Source organism: Taudactylus pleione, unplaced genomic scaffold, assembly GCF_031769625.1.
Source record: "Taudactylus pleione unplaced genomic scaffold, aTauple2 ptg000092l, whole genome shotgun sequence".
Lineage (NCBI taxonomy): Eukaryota > Metazoa > Chordata > Amphibia > Anura > Myobatrachidae > Taudactylus > Taudactylus pleione.
In genome coordinates, this window is record NW_028284494.1 from 743,802 (window position 1) to 762,808 (window position 19,007).

The window sequence follows — 19,007 nt, forward strand, 5'->3', positions numbered from 1 at the left end:
ACTGCCTGGCATTGCGGTGATGTCCAGCCGCACTGGGCCAGCAACTGAATTCCCTCCTTGCAGTTTAAAAGCCACTGTAATAGATAAAGCTGACGTTTGAGTCATCCCCAGAAAATGGAATCACAATGCCACCAAGATCTAAGCTAAAACAATGCATTTGGTAGGAATAGAAGACACCTTTTAAATATAGAAAACCAACTAATATGTGAGAATCTCACTACACATACAACACACCAGACTCAAGTAAACCCTTCAGATACATACCTACTTCAGTCGCACATGTTACCAGCCATCGGACCATTTCCCGACGACGCCAGTTTAAAGTGGATAAGGTCATACGCATTACCTAAAACACACACAACTGGCAGTGAAAATACAATTGACAAAAGGCCTTTGTTCAAACCCAACGTTTGTCATTATATTTTAAATTGAAAAAAAAAAAATTCTATGATAACTGCACATTCCCATCACAAACTGATACCACAATAACTTCATAGGTAATCGACTTTAAAATTTGCAAAACCAGAATGGACAACATCCAGCTACGCAGAATTATTTTAAAGACTGACAAAAAGGACTATTTACATAAATGACAATTGCTACAGTGATCAATTACTATGAGATATGCAAATATGGCAAGGAAAGCAAATGTGATTGGTTGCTATGGTATAGTGCAAATTTGCACACTCTTTAATGCTGGTAATCAATTCATAATATAAAGAGTCAATAGTAAGATAATCCAGAGACACTACTGTGCTTTAATAGCTTTGTAAGTGGAACGGTCTTTGATACAGCCCAAGGCATGGTCTGATAACACATCTGCATCTGTTTCAGCATTCACAGATGCTCTGAATAGGAGGTTGTACCAATCTATATCTTGAAAATGTCCCAAATTCTGGTAATTGTTTTGGAGGGGCAGTGCCTACACATATATCAAAAATTCCTATTCTGCGCTGACGAAGCAGTGCGCCTACTGTCACAATGCTTAGGTATTTGGACTATGACATTTTGCTATTTTATTAATAAATGAGCATTCTACAGGGGAAATAAAGAAAAAAAGTCTAATATACATTTTCAAGCTGGAAACGTCCCCCATGAACAGTGCTGTATGCTGGGTGCTCCCAGGGATGAAGAATGCACGGATCAGTTCCTTGTAATACTCCCGCAGTACAGCTAAGAGCTTATACCATGATCATACATGTACATTGCATTTATCAGTGAAAATGTGACTCTCCTTGCAATTTATACAGAATATCTATTTTGAATGTATACCATTTACCACTCGGGAATAGAGAAATTGATTTTACACGCTGTTTGGCAATGCTATTAAGGAACCCATAGATAACCATTATGGGGAATCAATATTAAGTTTAACCTATACATCTACTCCATCCACAGTGCACAGGCATATTCATTGGCTTGTCGATGCACATTCTGCACAGTACTGTGCAAGGTTGTCAGGCAAACCAATATGCTTTCAAAGTTCTCAACAGCTGAAAAGCTCTATATAATGTCAGATTGCACTTGAGAGACTGATTAGCCCATTCAGCCACACTACAAATAATGCATCACGTTTGCAGTGTGTTACCGCCTGCAGCCCGCTGATTGACTATTCATAACAGCCCAGCAAATAGGTCGAGGTGGAATCCTCGAAACCCCAAGTGGTAAGTCGAATTTTCTATCGCTCCCCAATTGTAGGGGGTCTAATGTAAAGCCCAGGAATGCAAAAAAAATTTTCTCTAGCCAACTCCATGCCCCCAACCTCATGGTGCTAATCGACTTGCTAGGTGTAGTTTGGAATGAACACACCCAGCACGCTCTGCTGCAAACTGTTATATTTGCATATTATGATCTTTAAAAGAACAAGCAACAGAACCCTGCTGTGCAACATTTTCAATTGATTGGTCTACTAACCTGAAGGCCCAGCTCCAACGATACTTTTAGCAGTGTTATATCTGGTAAGCTGTCCATTAAAGTTGCTATTTTAAATGCATCTTGTGCAAGTTTAAATATGTGCGATGAGGAGTGAATGTTTTTCTGGATGGATTCTAACACTGTTTCCAGTCTCCTAACATCACCTGCAGATGGAAGAGGAGAGTTGTTTAATTCAAGACATCTAATACACAAGAAATTACTCATTCCAGGCACATCCCGGGAATCAGTCAAGAAAACACTTAAGAAACCATATGGCTCCTGAGCACGGCTGACCAAAGGAAGCTTTAATGCACAAACACTTAACTAGAAAAATAACATTCTGGAGAGTGAGGAGGACCTCGCCAAATAAAGTATAGATTGAAAAGCAAAATTCATATAGGAGAAGCAAAAGATGCCGGAACAGACGTAAAGATTCCTGTAATTGCTGCCACCAGGCAAGAGGCTACAGGAACATGCAGATTGCTACAAGTTATTCTCAAGCAGAGAGTGATGTAGAGGAAAGTGCTAAAAGATGTATCATAGTACACGCCTGAAATAAGAGGCGACTGGAAAGTTAGTGACAAGAGTACACATGGGGAGAGACAGATTCATAATACAGTAGGTGGCAAAAGCATACTAGCATACTAGGAAAACGCACTTAAAGGATTTTGGAAAAAATATTAATATCGAAAGGATTAAAAAAAATAAAAAATCTACATGCTTCAAGATGTTGTACATAAAGCAGCTAGCAGTGTCAGCCAGTTATACAATGCAATAAATGCTAGGTGTCTGCAGCTTGGGGACATTTATAGAAACTAGATCTCAGGTATCTGCATAAAAAAAAAAAAAAAAAGGTAGAACTCACAGCAAAAGGTTCTAACTTAAGTTTTGAAAAATCTAAAAAGCCAACTGGGATACAGTATTTTTTATTGAAATAAACTTTCTTTGAGTAATTTTTGTTAATTACATACAAAGGACCAGAAGTTACTGTGAAAAGAAAAACAAAAATGACCAAACTTTATTGTGCACCATAAACTGAAGTTACCTTGAAAGGTTTATTAGTTTGGTATACATACATATTGTTGACACTAATGCTGTCGACAGTTGTAATATTCATAGCATTATGTCATTGGAAGAATGCCGATACAGCTGTGAAGTTATTTAACACATTTAACCGAGTCGGCATTATAACTTTAATCGTGATTGTAAAGCATCAGGTTTAAAGTTATGCTGCCAAAACGGTTTAAAACCACTTTAAACATTACAACTGTGTCGGCATTGCACCATTGACAAATGTCAACATTGAGTGTTGATAGCATTAATGTCAAACCACTTCCCTTTTGTAGAATTGAAGTACATTAACCCATAGCAACCAATCAGTAATTAACTTGTAGTAAATAGGTAAAAGGAAGATTATCTCTGATTGGCTGGTAAGGGTCAGTGAAAGATTATTGCACATGGTAGTTATTAACAGTTTTTAACCATCAGGCTGGGTAACATACTGTACCTTTGGCTGCTGTCAGCATTGTTGATGCTAGCTCACACTGTTGTGACTCAATATGACTCAGGGTGAACCAGCGGGGATAACGGTTAGGAACTACTGAGGCAATGTGGTGTGGGCGGGACATGTCCCCAGTGGGAGCTGTGGATTCCAACACTAGCAACCTAGAGAAAGCAAGATGACTTTACTAGAAGACCAAAATCTAAAACTAATGCATCAACCAACCAAAGCTGATCAGAATACAGAATCACTCGAATAGAGTTAACTTAATGCAGAACTAGGGAAATGCAAGGTACCTTATTACAGTTATCTGAACAGGTTCTGCTCAGGTTTAACGGGATCACTACCCAACCATTTTTAAGTGGTGCATTTAAATGTCTTGCTGCATCATTTCCACATTACAAATGACTTGTGAATTAAATATCCCATGGTAAAAAGGACACATTAAGCAGTCACATTTATACTGAATAATAAAATTCCAATCCTGTAGCAAAAGAAATCCAATAAATGAAGGAGATTCCCAAATTGTGAAACTCCCCCTATAAAGATCCATCTGGGTACACACCTATACAATCATCGGGCCGTCCATCCAATATCGAGAGAACAGCCGTTGGATTGTATAGGTGTGTACGCCGTGCCGATGCAGGAGCGTTAGCCGATAAACGGCTTTTAACGCTCCTGCAACGGTCGGGATCGGGAGATCGCATCTTATGTGCTGTTTAATATTTATCAGTTCGACCTATGTCTGCACAGTGTGTACGTAGCTCACAGGGGGTTACACTGGGGACAGACTGTACTGCTGATAGGGACAGCTTTACCCGATCAACCTGCAATCAAAAAAGTGTGTACCCAGCTTAAAACAGTGACCCATATACAATCAAGCTAAACTGACAAGCTGGTTACACCAGAACCAAGCATAGATATGCTAAAATCGTGGCATGGTTAATAAATAAGAACTCAAATTTAAACTAGATAAAAAAATAAATTTTTTATATATATATATATATATATATATATATATATATATATATATATATATACACACACACACATATATATATGTACACACATATATATATATATAAAATAACAAATGGATATATTTTTTTCCCATTTGTTATCGTGTGTGTGTGTGTGTGTATATATATATATATATATATATATATATATATATATATATATATATATATATACATACACGCACACACTTTTTTATTTTTTATTTATTTTTTTCTGCCAAATTTAATGGCAATTTAATCTTGAATGAAAATCACGTCACATTTACAAAAACATTTTTTAGTGGAGGTAATCAGAAGCAGTTTTGCGATTACACACTGCCCACCAGAGTCAACTCTCCTGGAATTCCTAATGAATCTAGAGGTACCCCTCATTCAGGCTATGATCCTTAAATTTCCCCTGGGATCTGGCAGAAGTGATAAAAACTGCACAGCCTGTTTTAAATACACTAGGTTGCAAATCGGGATCACAGACTTGTGGATGCATACCTCATTGCTCGGAGTGCAATCTTGTATGCCAGTTCAGCATCGTGAGGTAGGAGGGAGGTGAAGAGATACTTGGCAAATGTGTGCATTGGAATACTCTCTCGATGGATGATTTCACCCAAACCACTGTACGGCCCAGCTGTGAAGACAAAGTACACATTCATCATTATCACTGTGCTGCCTCTACTCACATCATGGCCTGGTTGACATGGTAGTAAATCCTAAATAGGAGCTTGAAGAGAAAATTTAAAAGGTAGAATAGATCGTTACCATCTATTTTAAAAAAATCCATGGTGATGTAAAGACAAAAAAAAAAACCCAACAATTCTCCTGTAAAAACAAAAGCAACCCCATCCAAAATCAACTAAAGAAATTAAAGCAATGTAAAAAAATAATAAAATTAAAACAGTAACCTATATATTGCTCATTTATCCATCTATATATCTAGATTTGCAGCAGTTCTAGCTGCAGGCCCATAATAGGCATTCTGGTCTCAACGTAAACCACTTACAGGGGCGACGTAAAGAAACGCTCAGATTTTTGGGGAGAACAGGTTTTAATTATTGATTTGGAAATTTCCTCCTGAACCTTATCACTTTACTTTTCTTGCTTCCTCTGTGCTTTCAGCCAAGGTGGTTATATCATCTAGACCGAGTTACAGACTACTGTTGCCTATGCATAGAACAAAAACTGCCCTGCGGATAGACTTGTATTCAATGCATAGAACAGAAACTGCTCTGCGGATAGACTTGTATCCAATGCATAGAACAATCTGCTCTATGGATAGACTTGTATCCAATGCATAGAACAAAAACTGCTCTGCGGATAGACTTGTATTCAATGCATAGAACAAAAACTGCTCTGTGGATAGACTTGTATCCAATGCATAGAACAAAAACTGCTCTGCGGATAGACTTGTATCCAATGCATAGAACAAAAACTGCTCTGCGGATAGACTTGTATCCAATGCATAGAACAAAAACTGCTCTGCGGATAGACTTGTATCCAATGCATAGAACAAAAACTGCTCTGCGGATAGACTTGTATCCAATGCATAGAACAATCTGCTCTATGGATAGACTTGTATCCAACAATGCATAGAACAAAAACTGCCTAAAATAAGGTCCTTTGTGATAACCAAGACAAGTATAAAAAAAAAAGGTGTAGGAGGGCATGTACAACTAAATAAATACACATGTAAACACATTAAAAGGCATCTGATGGTGGTAATTTTTTTTGCTTGGGGCCCTATCTAACCCAGCACAACCTTGCTCCTCACCCTCTAACAGGAAGACTGCTTGTTTTCTGAAGATTTTCACCAGCGTATCATCCAGGTCGATTTCCTGCAGTTTAGAAATGAGCTGCTCCTCGTTGCGGCAGACCTTCTCCTGTGCATACAAGCCGTCTGGCATTATCCTCTGCTGCCCCAGTCCTATCAGCGCCACCTCCACGGCCAGCGTTAAGTAGGACTCTCCATCCTCTAGGAACTTGTGGGGAGACAGGTGTTGGTATTCCAGAGATCTGCAATGCCCAAAGCCATCTGTAACAAGGAAACACACTGATATATTCCAAGGCTGAAATGTGTAAGGAAAATCCCCAGATCACCAGATTACAAAACACATTCATTGGCAACCACCCAAAAACAGAGCACAAAATCAAAACACAATGTTATACCTATGAATGTATCCCAGGGGAATTACAATAACATAAGTTCCAGTTTACACAATACTGGTGCCATGGGTTCGAATCTGACACTGGCACTATGTAGACGGAGTTTGCATGTTCTCCCCATGTCACACAGGGAGTCCAACAAGTGCTCTGCTTGCTTAAATCAGTCCCATAAACATACAAACAAGTTAATAAAGTATTTGTTTACCTATAAGAAAAATTATATTGAAAGCTCCAATGGGACATGCATATATGTAAATGAACACTCCAATTACTGGGGAGAAAAAAAAAAAAAGATCTGAAAACATGAACTATTGGGCTGTAGTGTTCAATGTGTGCATGTAATATACTTATAAAATTATATTTTGCAGTAAAGGTATTTTTGCACTGTAGCCTTGAGAATTACTGTATGATCCACAGGAATAGGATTGAAATGCCAGCAGCTCAAATCCCGACAGCGGCTGCCCGACAGGATGAAAATGCCAACACAGGCAGGTAAGTATGCTAACCTCCCATGTTCCCGAACCACTAACCCTGCCTTAGTGGTGCCTAACCCTATCCTCCCCCTTAGTGCCTAACCCTAACCCTCCCGGTGGGGTGCCTAAGCCCTAACCTCTCCCTGTGGGTGCCTACCTCACCCCCCCCTTAGGGGTGCCTAACCCTAACCGCCATCCCCCCAACGGCTAACGAGACAGGCGTCCCGGACTTACCTCGTTCGGACAAGAGTCGTCCTGGATTCCGGCATACGGTTTATGATAGGTGTCGGTATTTCGACGCCTACCATAAGTCCCCAGCCGGCATTTGGCTGTCGAGATTGTGACCTCACATAACTACATCCCGATTCTTATATAGTACATCACTGCTCTTAGCTAGCTGATCCTCATATAGTACATCACAGCCTGCAGTTACCTGATCCTGATAGTACATCACAGCTAGCAGATCCTCATATAGTACATCACAGCCTGCAGTTACCTGATCCTGATAGTACATCACAGCCTGCAGTTACCTGATCCTCATAGTACATCACAGCTAGCAGATCCTCATATAGTACATCACAGCCTGCAGTTACCTGATCCTCATATAGTACATCAACTGCTACCTGATCCTCATATAGTACATCACAGCCTGCAGTTACCTGATCCTCATAGTACATCACAGCTAGCAGATCCTCATATAGTACATCACAGCCTGCAGTTACCGGATCCTCATAGTACATCACAGCTACCTGATCCTCATATAGTACATCAACTGCTACCTGATCCTCATATAGTACATCACAGCCTGCAGCTAGCTGATCCTCATAGTACACCACAGCTACCTGATCCTCATATAGTACATCACAGCCTGCAGTTACCTGATCCTCATAGTACATCACAGCTAGCAGATCCTCATATAGTACATCACAGCCTGCAGTTACCGGATCCTCATAGTACATCACAGCTAGCAGATCCTCATATAGTACATCAACTGCTACCTGATCCTCATATAGTACATCAACTGCTACCTGATCCTCATATAGTACATCACAGCCTGCAGCTAGCTGATCCTCATAGTACATCACAGCTAGCAGATCCTCATATAGTACATCAACTGCTACCTGATCCTCATATAGTACATCACAGCCTGCAGTTACCTGATCCTCATAGTACATCACAGCTAGCAGATCCTCATATAGTACATCACAGCTAGCAGATCCTCATATAGTACATCACAGCTAGCAGATCCTCATAGTACATCACAGCCTGCAGTTACCTGATCCTCATAGTACATCACAGCTAGCAGATCCTCATATAGTATATCAACTGCTACCTGATCCTCATATAGTACATCAACTGCTACCTGATCCTCATAGTACATCACAGCCTGCAGCTAGCTGATCCTCATAGTACATCACAGCTAGCAGATCCTCATATAGTACATCAACTGCTACCTGATCCTCATATAGTACATCACAGCCTGCAGTTACCTGATCCTCATAGTACATCACAGCTAGCAGATCCTCATATAGTACATCACAGCTAGCAGATCCTCATATAGTACATCACAGCTAGCAGATCCTCATAGTACATCACAGCCTGCAGTTACCTGATCCTCATAGTACATCACAGCTAGCAGATCCTCATATAGTACATCAACTGCTACCTGATCCTCATATAGTACATCAACTGCTACCTGATCCTCATAGTACATCACAGCCTGCAGCTAGCTGATCCTCATAGTACATCACAGCTAGCAGATCCTCATATAGTACATCAACTGCTACCTGATCCTCATATAGTACATCACAGCCTGCAGTTACCGGATCCTCATAGTACATCACAGCTAGCAGATCCTCATATAGTACATCAACTGCTACCTGATCCTCATATAGTACATCACAGCCTGCAGCTAGCTGATCCTCATAGTACACCACAGCCTGCAGTTACCTGATCCTCATATAGTACATCACAGCTACCCAATCCTCATATAGCACATGACGGCTTGCAGTTATTTGATCATCACATACTACATCACAGCCTGCAGTTACCTGACCCTCATATAGTACACCACAGATCGCAGCTAGCTGATCCTCATATAGTACATCACAGCTCACAGCTAGATGATCTTCATATAGTAAATCACAGCCTGCAGCTACCTGAACCTCATATAGTACATCACAGCTTAGTTACCTGCACCATATATAGTACATCACAGCTTAGTTACCTGTACCTTATATAGTACATCACAGCTTAGTTACCTGCACCTTATATAGTACATCACAGCTTAGTTACCTGCACCTTATATAGTACATCCCAGCTTAGTTACCTGTACCTCATAATAGATCCCAGTTACATGTGCTTCATATAATGCACCACAGCCTGCAGTTAGGCAGAAAACCATAGTACATGTCAAATCTAACCACCATCCTGTTTTACATACTAATTTTTGGTTTATTTTAGAGGCTGACTTTCAATTAAACCAACTTGTATTTTAAGTTTACAGCCCTTGCAACCTTTTCATTGAACATTTCTATCAGAAAAAAACGCAGAGTTCCAAAGCCCCATCGTTTAGCTATAATTGAACATAAGAATGTTCTACACTGGACTGTCTATTCGGCTACATAGTGGCATTAAGTGCAACAAACTCCGCAACGTTCACTACTACAAGGGTACACATCTTCCTGTAGCAGTGTCCGCTCCATAACAGATGGGAGGCAGGAGACAGATAAACAGGTGATCTGGGACAACCCTGTTACATCTTCTCAGCAAGGCTGCAGTTTCTGCCAGGGTATGTGGAAGCTCTGCAAATTATACACACTCATCCCTGCAGGAACCTCCTTGACAGAGATCAAAAGGTCCAGGGCAATACACTAGAGATTGGCAGCTCTGCATGAAATTACCCCAGAGGCATCCAAGGAAAAAGAACAAAGTAATACAGCCAAACCAGGATTCCACTAAACAAGTCTAAATTGATACAGGGGGGCAATGGGGACTGGCAAAAATAAATAAAATATTTGACTTTAAAAGATCAGGAGTATATGATGGGACTATAGTGTACTTAATACTCCTGTGTAAGCCTCATGTTCCCTCATCTATTATTATTCAATATTAGGTCATTGGCAATACAGCCACAGATTGGCACATTGACACTTGGGCGTCCCAGGGTGAACACACAAGACACAGAATTACTGCAACAGATCGTAACTGGGTCCAGCCTTGATGGAGCATCAACATTCAGAAATGTGACAAACGCTCCAAACCTTTTGCAACAAACAGCATTATTTAATGTGTACTAGTTACCTACAAAAATGAAGGACATCATGTTCCGGGCTGTAACGATATTTGCCCATCACTAGAAACTGGCGCCTCATGCCTCAGTGAGGTAACCAGTTCTGACCAATCACATGAAATAACCGCTTACACTGTGGAGCCAGTGGACACTTAAAAATACAGAAATTCCTTTATCAAATATCACGTATGGTTGCATAATTTATATTTTGCGATTTGCTATGGTCTAACACCATAAAGAGATCAAAATAAAGAATTTAATTTCCTGTTGGAAACTGCGGTCTGTGACATGAAAGCCGCACACGATGCCTCATGACAAATGTCAATAATACCTACTTAGAACTTAATAAAACTGCAGCTGGAATGGCATCAATCATTCATTACAAGCAGTGGGTATCAGTCATTTATGGAAATTATGGCATGCTGTACTGTGCGCGCCGAGCATCGACGCAATTATTTCATCAACATGGAATTTGGTTTAAAAAAAAACAAACTATCAAAAGCTCTTTTGCAAAAGGATAATGATTGGCTGCACTGTCCGAGCCATACCGTGTTACAATCAATTGTTATTAGTGTACAGTGATCGTGCTTTCAAAACAATGCGTTAAAATGGCAATGTTAAAAAAAACACCATATACTTCTATAGTAATTAAGGCTAGTACCTAAAAGCGCCAATGTTCTTTAAGTAAAACAGACTTCTTATGAACTGCAGAAGGTTGCACAAAAAAATAAAAGAAAATAAAATAAATTAAGACACTACCTGTGAAATCTGGAAACCCGTGAAATCCTTCGTCATCCACTCTGCATGCCTCGGTGAGGCTGCTAAATAGAGTACCGATCGGATCCAAAGGATGCCCCACCCAGCCTTCCAGATTGGTGATAGAGGTCATGCCTTTGTGAAGCAGCTCTGTTTTCAGATAAATAAACCAAAATTAGTGCCCATCACCACAAGACACATTACATGATCAGTGCTGAAACACTGCACAAGTCACCTGGGGGCAGCCATTTTGTGGCCAGATGCCATGTTCATCTAGTACTAACCTATGGGTGTCTGTGTGTCACGGACCTGCTTAACAAAATGGTTGCCTCTACTCTGCGTAAGTGACTGGCACATTTAAAAACAAAAAGTGAACTCTTGATCCCAATTTAAAGTAACCTAGTATATCATAAGATCAGAAAACACAGATACAGGTTTATCCAGACTACAGAAAAATTCTAATACATACAATAATATCTATATGTTTTATGAATCAGATGAAATAATAATTGGCTGGAAGCCTGCAAAATGCTGTAAGACATTGATGGGCATAAATTAAACATAACCTTCTGTGGTATCAGAATATTTATTCACTCATCACATTATGGTGCCATTTTAAGATGTGCAGAAATGTTAAAAAAAAAAAAAAAAAAGCACCAAGTTTAATTTCCTTAAACTGTTCCACGGTCATTTAAAGTTGACACACAGCGTGCCCATTTGTGGAGTTCAAAGGCTTGTGCGGCTCAGAGTCAAAGGAAGAAATCTGTCTGGAGTTGTGTTCTGTATTATTTATATGATCTGCTGAGAGAGCCACATTCATCTCCAAGCAATTGAATTACAGGCACTCTCAGAACAGATTAACCCTTTTAGTACTTGTGGATTGTAGCCGTGCAATTTAAGCCGAAATTCACTGCGTAACATTAATACTACAGAAATTTGAGGCGGTCACAATGCTGCTTGGACTTGCGCTTTACTTTTTCAAACAACTCATTAGAAATGTCTTTGTTCTGGGGCGTGGCCTGGAGTAAGCAGCTTTTCTTTAGCTCTCCTGCACAAATACTGATAATATCCTGTTTTGTTGGATATTTATGCTTCAAACTCGAAGATCTGCTGGATTACTCCCTCCTGTATGTCCTGGAGCATGGTGGCTGGCTCCTGCTGTGTCATTTCTGACAATCTTTCCCGGCAATTTGAGGTGGCCATCTGCCTTTCCTGGTGGCCTGGAGTTTCCATTCCTGCTTCTCACTACTGCCTCTCAGGATAAATACTTACCAATTGGGTTTCTCTCGGTACTCTGGCTGTGGTCCCTGGTGTTCCAGTCACTCCATCGCCGGCTGCTTGCCCAGTCTTCACTCCCAGCTGCCTTGCTCCGACGTGCGGAAGAAGACGGCCGCCATTTTGGGACCGCTCCTTACCTGAAGTAGCAGCACTGATGGTCTTGCTGACATGCTGTTTTTGCCGTTGCTGATCTTTTCTCTGCGGATCTCTCCCTATTGTTGGTGCCTCCGATCTCCTGCTGTTCCCTAAGGGATTCTGGTCCTGGTTCCTGTCTCCGGTAAACAAATTAAAGAAGGTGGCGGCCATTTTATTTTACTTTCTCCGGGCTTAACCAATTTAAGTTTTTCATGTTTTTTTCTGTGTATTCTCGGGAGGATGTATACTTTCAGGATACATCTTTAAAGTATTTTCTGTACTTTTCTACGTTTTCTTGGGTGAATGGGGATGAACTAAGCCTATACCTTGACTGGACCCTGAGGACTGGCCAGATTAATACATTTGAAGCCCCTCGTTTTGCTTTCATGATTTGTCACTTTATGTTTTATTGGTATTATCTATTTATATACAGATCAGTATGTTGTCAAGTATTATATCTGGGAAAAACGTTTCATCCTTATAGTGCGGGAGAGCTGGGTTTAGTCTAGCCTAGCTAAGGTCAACAATTTATTGCCCTAGTCAGTTACATGCTTTACTATCGTGTGTGTGTGTGTGTTAGTTAGAGTATTGTAGGTTAGTAAGGGGAAACTGGCATCCAAGTAAGCCTAGGTTGGGGTTAGGCCACACAGGGTGGGGGGTTATGAGGTGCTTTGTTTTGGAGGATTTTGCTTTGGTTTTCTTTTTCTTTTTGGCAGATTAGAATTGTTAATTTTATTGTGTATTATAATAAAAAGAAAAGTTCTCTGTTCTACCTTATTGCATTGAAGGGAAGTCCACCTATCGCCACAATTTAGTCCAGATTTAGACAAATGGTGGCTCCGCAGTTTGTTCATATTAATAGTTCCCAGATGTCTCTTGCAGTCTGGCTGTAAAGCCACACAGACTTCTAGTACCTCAACAGTGGGAGCCAATAGGTTGTCAACACAAGTTAGTTCCTGACTCTCACCTATAGCAGTTTAAGGATAATTGCCAGCTCAGGGAAACTTGTGATTATACAGAAGTGCTAAAAAACTTACAGAAAAAGGCAATGTGGCAAACCTTGGAGAGAGAAAGTGGAAAGCGATAAAGTACCAGCCAATCAGCCTTTAACAGTCATTTCACGAGTTGCATTTGAAAAATGACAGGAGCTGATAGGTTGGTACTTTCTCTCTTGTTTTGATACATCTCTCCCTTACAAGGAGGTAATATATAATTGTGACATTGACAGGACACCAGTTTTCTGCATTATTGTGGGTGAAAACGTAAGAACTTTGGCATAGAGTGATCCCATACCTTTCTTCTGTATCCGAAACACATCCATTCTTTTCTGCTGCTGTCTTCTCAGAGTGTTTACAATGGCTATGGCTAGTCTGAGGGCTTCGCGTGGGTAGCCGTGTGATCTCAGTGCGTCCACCCGCGCACATGCTGTAGGGACATGCTCTGGAAGGAAGACAGAAAGTGTTAAAGTGGTGGCTTATCCCAGCCCTTTCTAGCATCATGACAGATATTTTCCCTAATCTACAGTGGGGCCTAAGAGGAGAACAAAATCAGCTCTTATTCCTGAGTATTTCATCTGCCCACTACTCCTCCTCAGCTCCACAGAGATATGAACAAAGCAGCAAGTCACAGAGTAGTCTTTATGGCTGCGCAACTTACCATGCCAGAGTGGCCACCCACGGGAGTCGAAGAGCGAGTTCTCAGTGTCGTCATGGTAACAGTAGTTGGTATAAAGGTCGCTGCTGATAATGTGCTGTAAGTGGCTATCTTGCCAGTGGAGATCGCATGCCTCGATGGCTCGTGTGAACACTGTTCGATGAGGCCTATGTGATGAATCTGACGGCAGAATAGATTATGCACTATTAATATGGATACAGTCCTGTGCAAATTGGAACAAAGGAAGTTTTTGTGGTTTATATTTTTTCCCCCCTCATGACAGAATGGTCTGTGAGTTTACTGGAAATTGTGCACGAGTGAACAGAGACTGATCAGTTGGCTCTGTGAGCCTGCAGTTAACGGTCAGCTTAGGGTCACATTTTGTCTGGACATTATTCGATTTCTCGATCCCTGTTAAAAATAGTTTTTTCATCCTTTCTACAGTTTGGATATTACAGGCAGAGTAACAGCTAAAAATTGTAGCTCTATAACAGAGTCTGCAATATCTCAGTCAGTAATTGGTTGATATTTTGGGTCAGTAAATCTAGTGTTTCAAAGCTGTTTAAAACTCAGTGAAAGCAGATACAACAAGCAAGGACTTACAAAGACTAATTGCTGGCCATGCACCAGTCGTTCTTAATGATCATTCAGTGCATGGACCTGTAAGATAATCATTGATAGCATTAATGCGACTTCAAGTGTTTCTGGATTGCTTGATTTGATTATCGTTGCTCAGCCAACTGCACAGAGAGATGTGAGGTTGTGCCCATACATACATACTCCATGCATCGTGCAGTCTATGGAAGCACGACGATTATCGGACCTTGGCTTTAGAAGCTGGTGTTGTACTGAATGATTATATGACAGTGTGGCTCAGGCCTCTAGAAGTGGCAAGACAAATATAGAAGCAACGCCTAACAAATAAATGAAGAAGGCTCTATTGAAATGGACCAAAAAAATGGAAAAACTGGACTAATGATGATTGTATAAAGGTCATTTTACCCTGATGAGACATATTTCTAAGGGCACAGTAGGTTGTTCATTAAGGTCAGTTTGGCTCCTCCGTACATCTATAGCAGACTGAAATATTCCATAAAAAAGTAGTTTTGGAGATGTTTTACTTCTAGCAGACCTGGTAGTCTAGTTTCCATTGAGGAAGTGATGAATTCAGAAAAACGATGATTGCTGCTCCAGCTATGGAGAAGATCCTCCAAACACATGATGGAATTTCCCAGCATGACCGTGACAAGTGAAGAATATTACTGAAGAACTGAAAATAAACGTTTCAATGGCTGGGAATATCCCATGATTTAAACCCCATTAGTGACTTAAAGGTGCGTACACACTAGACCAGTGGTCTACAACGTTAATTGAGGTGTGAGCTACTTTAGAAAAATGAAACCTCCTGAAGAGCTACTAAAATTGTAGAAAAAAAATCTGGTTAAAAACCATACAATTCAAGGTACTTTAATGAAAAAAATAAATGTTTTATAGAAAATAAAAATGCATTTAATTATCACAGTGATATTGTAGTTTGTAAATAAAATGTAAGCACAGGCACATATCACTGTTAATTACTGGCTCCAAGGAGGTACGTGCAGTAGAGGAGCAAAAGATATAGGCAGGGCTGCTGTGTGATTTTCTGGCAGGTCTGGGTGGGAGTCACTTGCTCCGCTGTAGCAGACGCCATGGGTGGAACCACAGGGAAGCACGTCAGGCGATTGCTGTAGAGGCTGCGGAAATCACCTGACTTTCTTCCCTGTGGCTCCACTCAAGGCGTCGATGCCACGGGGGAGCACACTTCAGGGGTCACTTCCTCCTTTTGACTCAGCAGTACTGTAGAGCTAGGTGAGCTACCAAAATTAAGACCACAAGCTACCGGTAACTCGCAAGCTACAGGTTATAGATCACTGCACTAGACTATTCGCTCCATGAGCAAAGTTAAGGCTTGGAATGTTGAAAATATGTATGAGAATAACGCATGTATATGCCATAGCATATAAATTTATTGCAGCCAAGTGTGGTCATAGTAATATATGGATTACAAAATGTTCGCATATCATGGCACCCAAGAGTATCAGCATTTTTTAGAACACCTCTAGGGCCAAAAGTTTTATTGAGACATTCAATTATTATATTAGGTAAATTGTGCTCATCTGTCATACGTAGGTTCAGTTATGTGGCGGAGGACAGGGTTATGCTTCCGTCTATGCACATATTTTATGATTTGCAGAAGCCAGCATTGGTTTTGTTTACCACATGGACCATAAATAATTTGATTTGAAACTGGAACACCAACCCGTAACACCCCTGCAATTGCAATGGGGAACCCAGTTTGGGAACTGGATTACATGAATCCTTTAAAAAAAAACACAAAGCTTTATTACATAATACAGTAGTGTGAAAATAATTTTTAAAGGGTACAATAAATACACAAACATACTTGGTGGCAAATCAGAACCAGGGGGCTTATTATGCAGTAGCTTGTAAGAGTGGCAGCTCATCCACAGGTTTAAGCCCCCAATTAAAATGCCAATGATTTTAAGAGCAAAATGTTGTGTGTTTTATATTACAATCATTGCAGATTTAAATTCAGGGCTTAAATGCCCCCAGAAGCTGCAGCTTTTACAAGTCGCCACTTAGTAAATGAACCTCCAAAGTCGAAACTTTGAACAAATACTGAACCGGTCTAAGAAAACCCACCGACACAGGTCTGCATAGAGTATATGGAAAAATCCAGGTGCCAAAGCCACAATTATTCATGCATCCTGGAAACTGGTACCTTTAGGAAATACACTTCACTTTTGTTCGCATTCCAGACACAGTAATGTCTATTTCCTTACCCTGACTGGCGTTCCCAGCTTGAGGCAAGGCATTGGTTAAGTTTGGCAGCTCATTCCCATGGTTGCCATCTTCCCACGGGCAGACGTCCACACTGTTCCATTTCTTCAGCTGTTTCAGCCAACTGACTTTCTGCTCAGGCTTGCAGTGCGGATTTAGGACTATGCACATCCATAGAGCACCTGGCAGAAAAAGGCAAGAGATCGTCACTATAAACAGGAGAACGTGGACTACTGACTGATGCCTTATTCAAGTGCACCCATTATGCCTCATCCACAAATGCTCTTAATTGCAGAACAATGCATCGGATTGTGGAGAACATTTCAACACATTATACAGTTAAATGTGATAAGGGTGAAGTTTGTCTAAAATACTACTTTGCAAGAAACCGCTATTGACTTATCAATGAGCCATTTAAGAGCAACCAATACTATACATGATTACCATCATCCTTTATTTATATGGTGCCACAAGGGTCCCACAGCGCCTTACAGCGACTTCCAGAACAAAACATTGCAGGACAAATAAGTTGGTTATCAATATTGCTGCAACAGTGGTCATATTAAAATAAGCAGCAAGGTAACAGAACCCAAGGGCTAGATGTTGTTGTAGGGCGTATGGAATAGATTATAGTAAGGGTGGAGGGGTCTGCTCGTGAGAGCTTACATTCCAAAGGGGATGCCAGTTTTATATTAACCAAAATAAATGAGACGTGGCAGCTATTGCAATGCAAAGGCTTTAGCCAACATTTCCAAACAGACCCCGGACAGCCCACAGGTAGCACTAGTGGACGCAGGGTGTTTTTTTTTTTTTTTTTTGAGTAGCCAGAAACCCCCTAACAGACTGGAGAGCAGGCAAAATGCCACGAATCGTGGGTCAATAGGGAGGAGGCGGAGCTAATATGTGATTACATTAGAATTGCATCACTTGGCTCCGCCCCCTCCTGATTGACCAGCAAATCACGGCACTTTCCCGCTAGGGGCTGGGGCCTAATGACATGGTGCCAGCCTGCCAAGTCCCATCCTCATCTCAGTTCTAAACCTGCAGCTGCTGCAAGGTAAGTGTGTGTAATGTATGTGTGACATACAGTAGTGGTGTGTGTATAATGTCTATGTGAGTATATGTGAGTGTGGAAACCCCCTTGTAAATATCCTGCGTGTGCCCCTGGGTAATAGGTTCATATGCAAAAGAAAAACTAGTTTATATAGAAAAAGCATTGGAAGGCGTAGTACCATTACCCACATACATTAAAGGTGGCGCTACCAGCCATTACACTGAATTAATGCATTACGTACAAGGACTAAAGTTGGGTACACAATGGAGCAACCAGCAATCGTCAATTTCCGTTGAGCAGGGTTATCTTTCCATCCTTCAGTAACAAATTAGGTCGCATGCGATACTGTCCGGTTTGATGTGCAGTACATCAAGCCTGACGTCCCTAGTGACAGCGGGCATCCACAAATATTGAACGTACACTGAGTAATGTAGGCGATTTGTCGTTACGAAAAGGCAAATCTGCCCGACACCGCTCCAGTGTGTACCCAGCTTAAGCTGTAGGGAAGGGACTGAAGGGGGAGGAGAGATGTATGGAATCTTCCAAAGACGACAAGAGGAGGTGTTACATATAGCATCCGATCAGAAACCAGCTATCATTTATTTAGTACATTCTATGACAGCTACAATCTGATTAGTTGCTATGGACAACATCTCCATCTGTCCTCTTTAGGTTTGATAAATCTCTCCCTACAGCATGTTGAATAAACCAGATCCTGTTTTAAAAGAAAAAAAAAAAAAAAAAGAATCTATGTTAATTGAGCTGATGGGACAAATCCAAAAACACATTAGGTCTCGTGTACAACTGGCTGCAGAGAAAATATCCATCTCTAGTAATGTAAAGTACACATCTGCAATTATAACAATGCACACCACAACATATAACCATATATACTGTACAGTGTATCTACTTATAGTCATCAGTTCCACAAATGGCG

At 40.8% G+C, this 19,007-nt stretch overlaps 1 protein-coding gene across 1 annotated transcript in view; it reads right to left on the minus strand.

The window, feature by feature from the left end:
• ZSWIM6 (zinc finger SWIM-type containing 6) overlaps nucleotides 1-19,007 on the minus strand; it is a 97,048-nt gene that overhangs the window by 3,643 nt on the left and 74,398 nt on the right. The window contains exons 5-13 of the mRNA XM_088469382.1: nucleotides 17,019-17,198; nucleotides 14,179-14,355; nucleotides 13,816-13,962; nucleotides 11,113-11,259; nucleotides 6,197-6,457; nucleotides 4,921-5,056; nucleotides 3,422-3,579; nucleotides 1,915-2,078; nucleotides 265-346 (exon numbers count right to left, since the gene is read on the minus strand). Coding sequence (XP_088325508.1) covers nucleotides 265-346; nucleotides 1,915-2,078; nucleotides 3,422-3,579; nucleotides 4,921-5,056; nucleotides 6,197-6,457; nucleotides 11,113-11,259; nucleotides 13,816-13,962; nucleotides 14,179-14,355; nucleotides 17,019-17,198 — 1,452 coding nt within the window. The remainder of the gene's footprint in view (nucleotides 1-264; nucleotides 347-1,914; nucleotides 2,079-3,421; nucleotides 3,580-4,920; nucleotides 5,057-6,196; nucleotides 6,458-11,112; nucleotides 11,260-13,815; nucleotides 13,963-14,178; nucleotides 14,356-17,018; nucleotides 17,199-19,007) is intronic.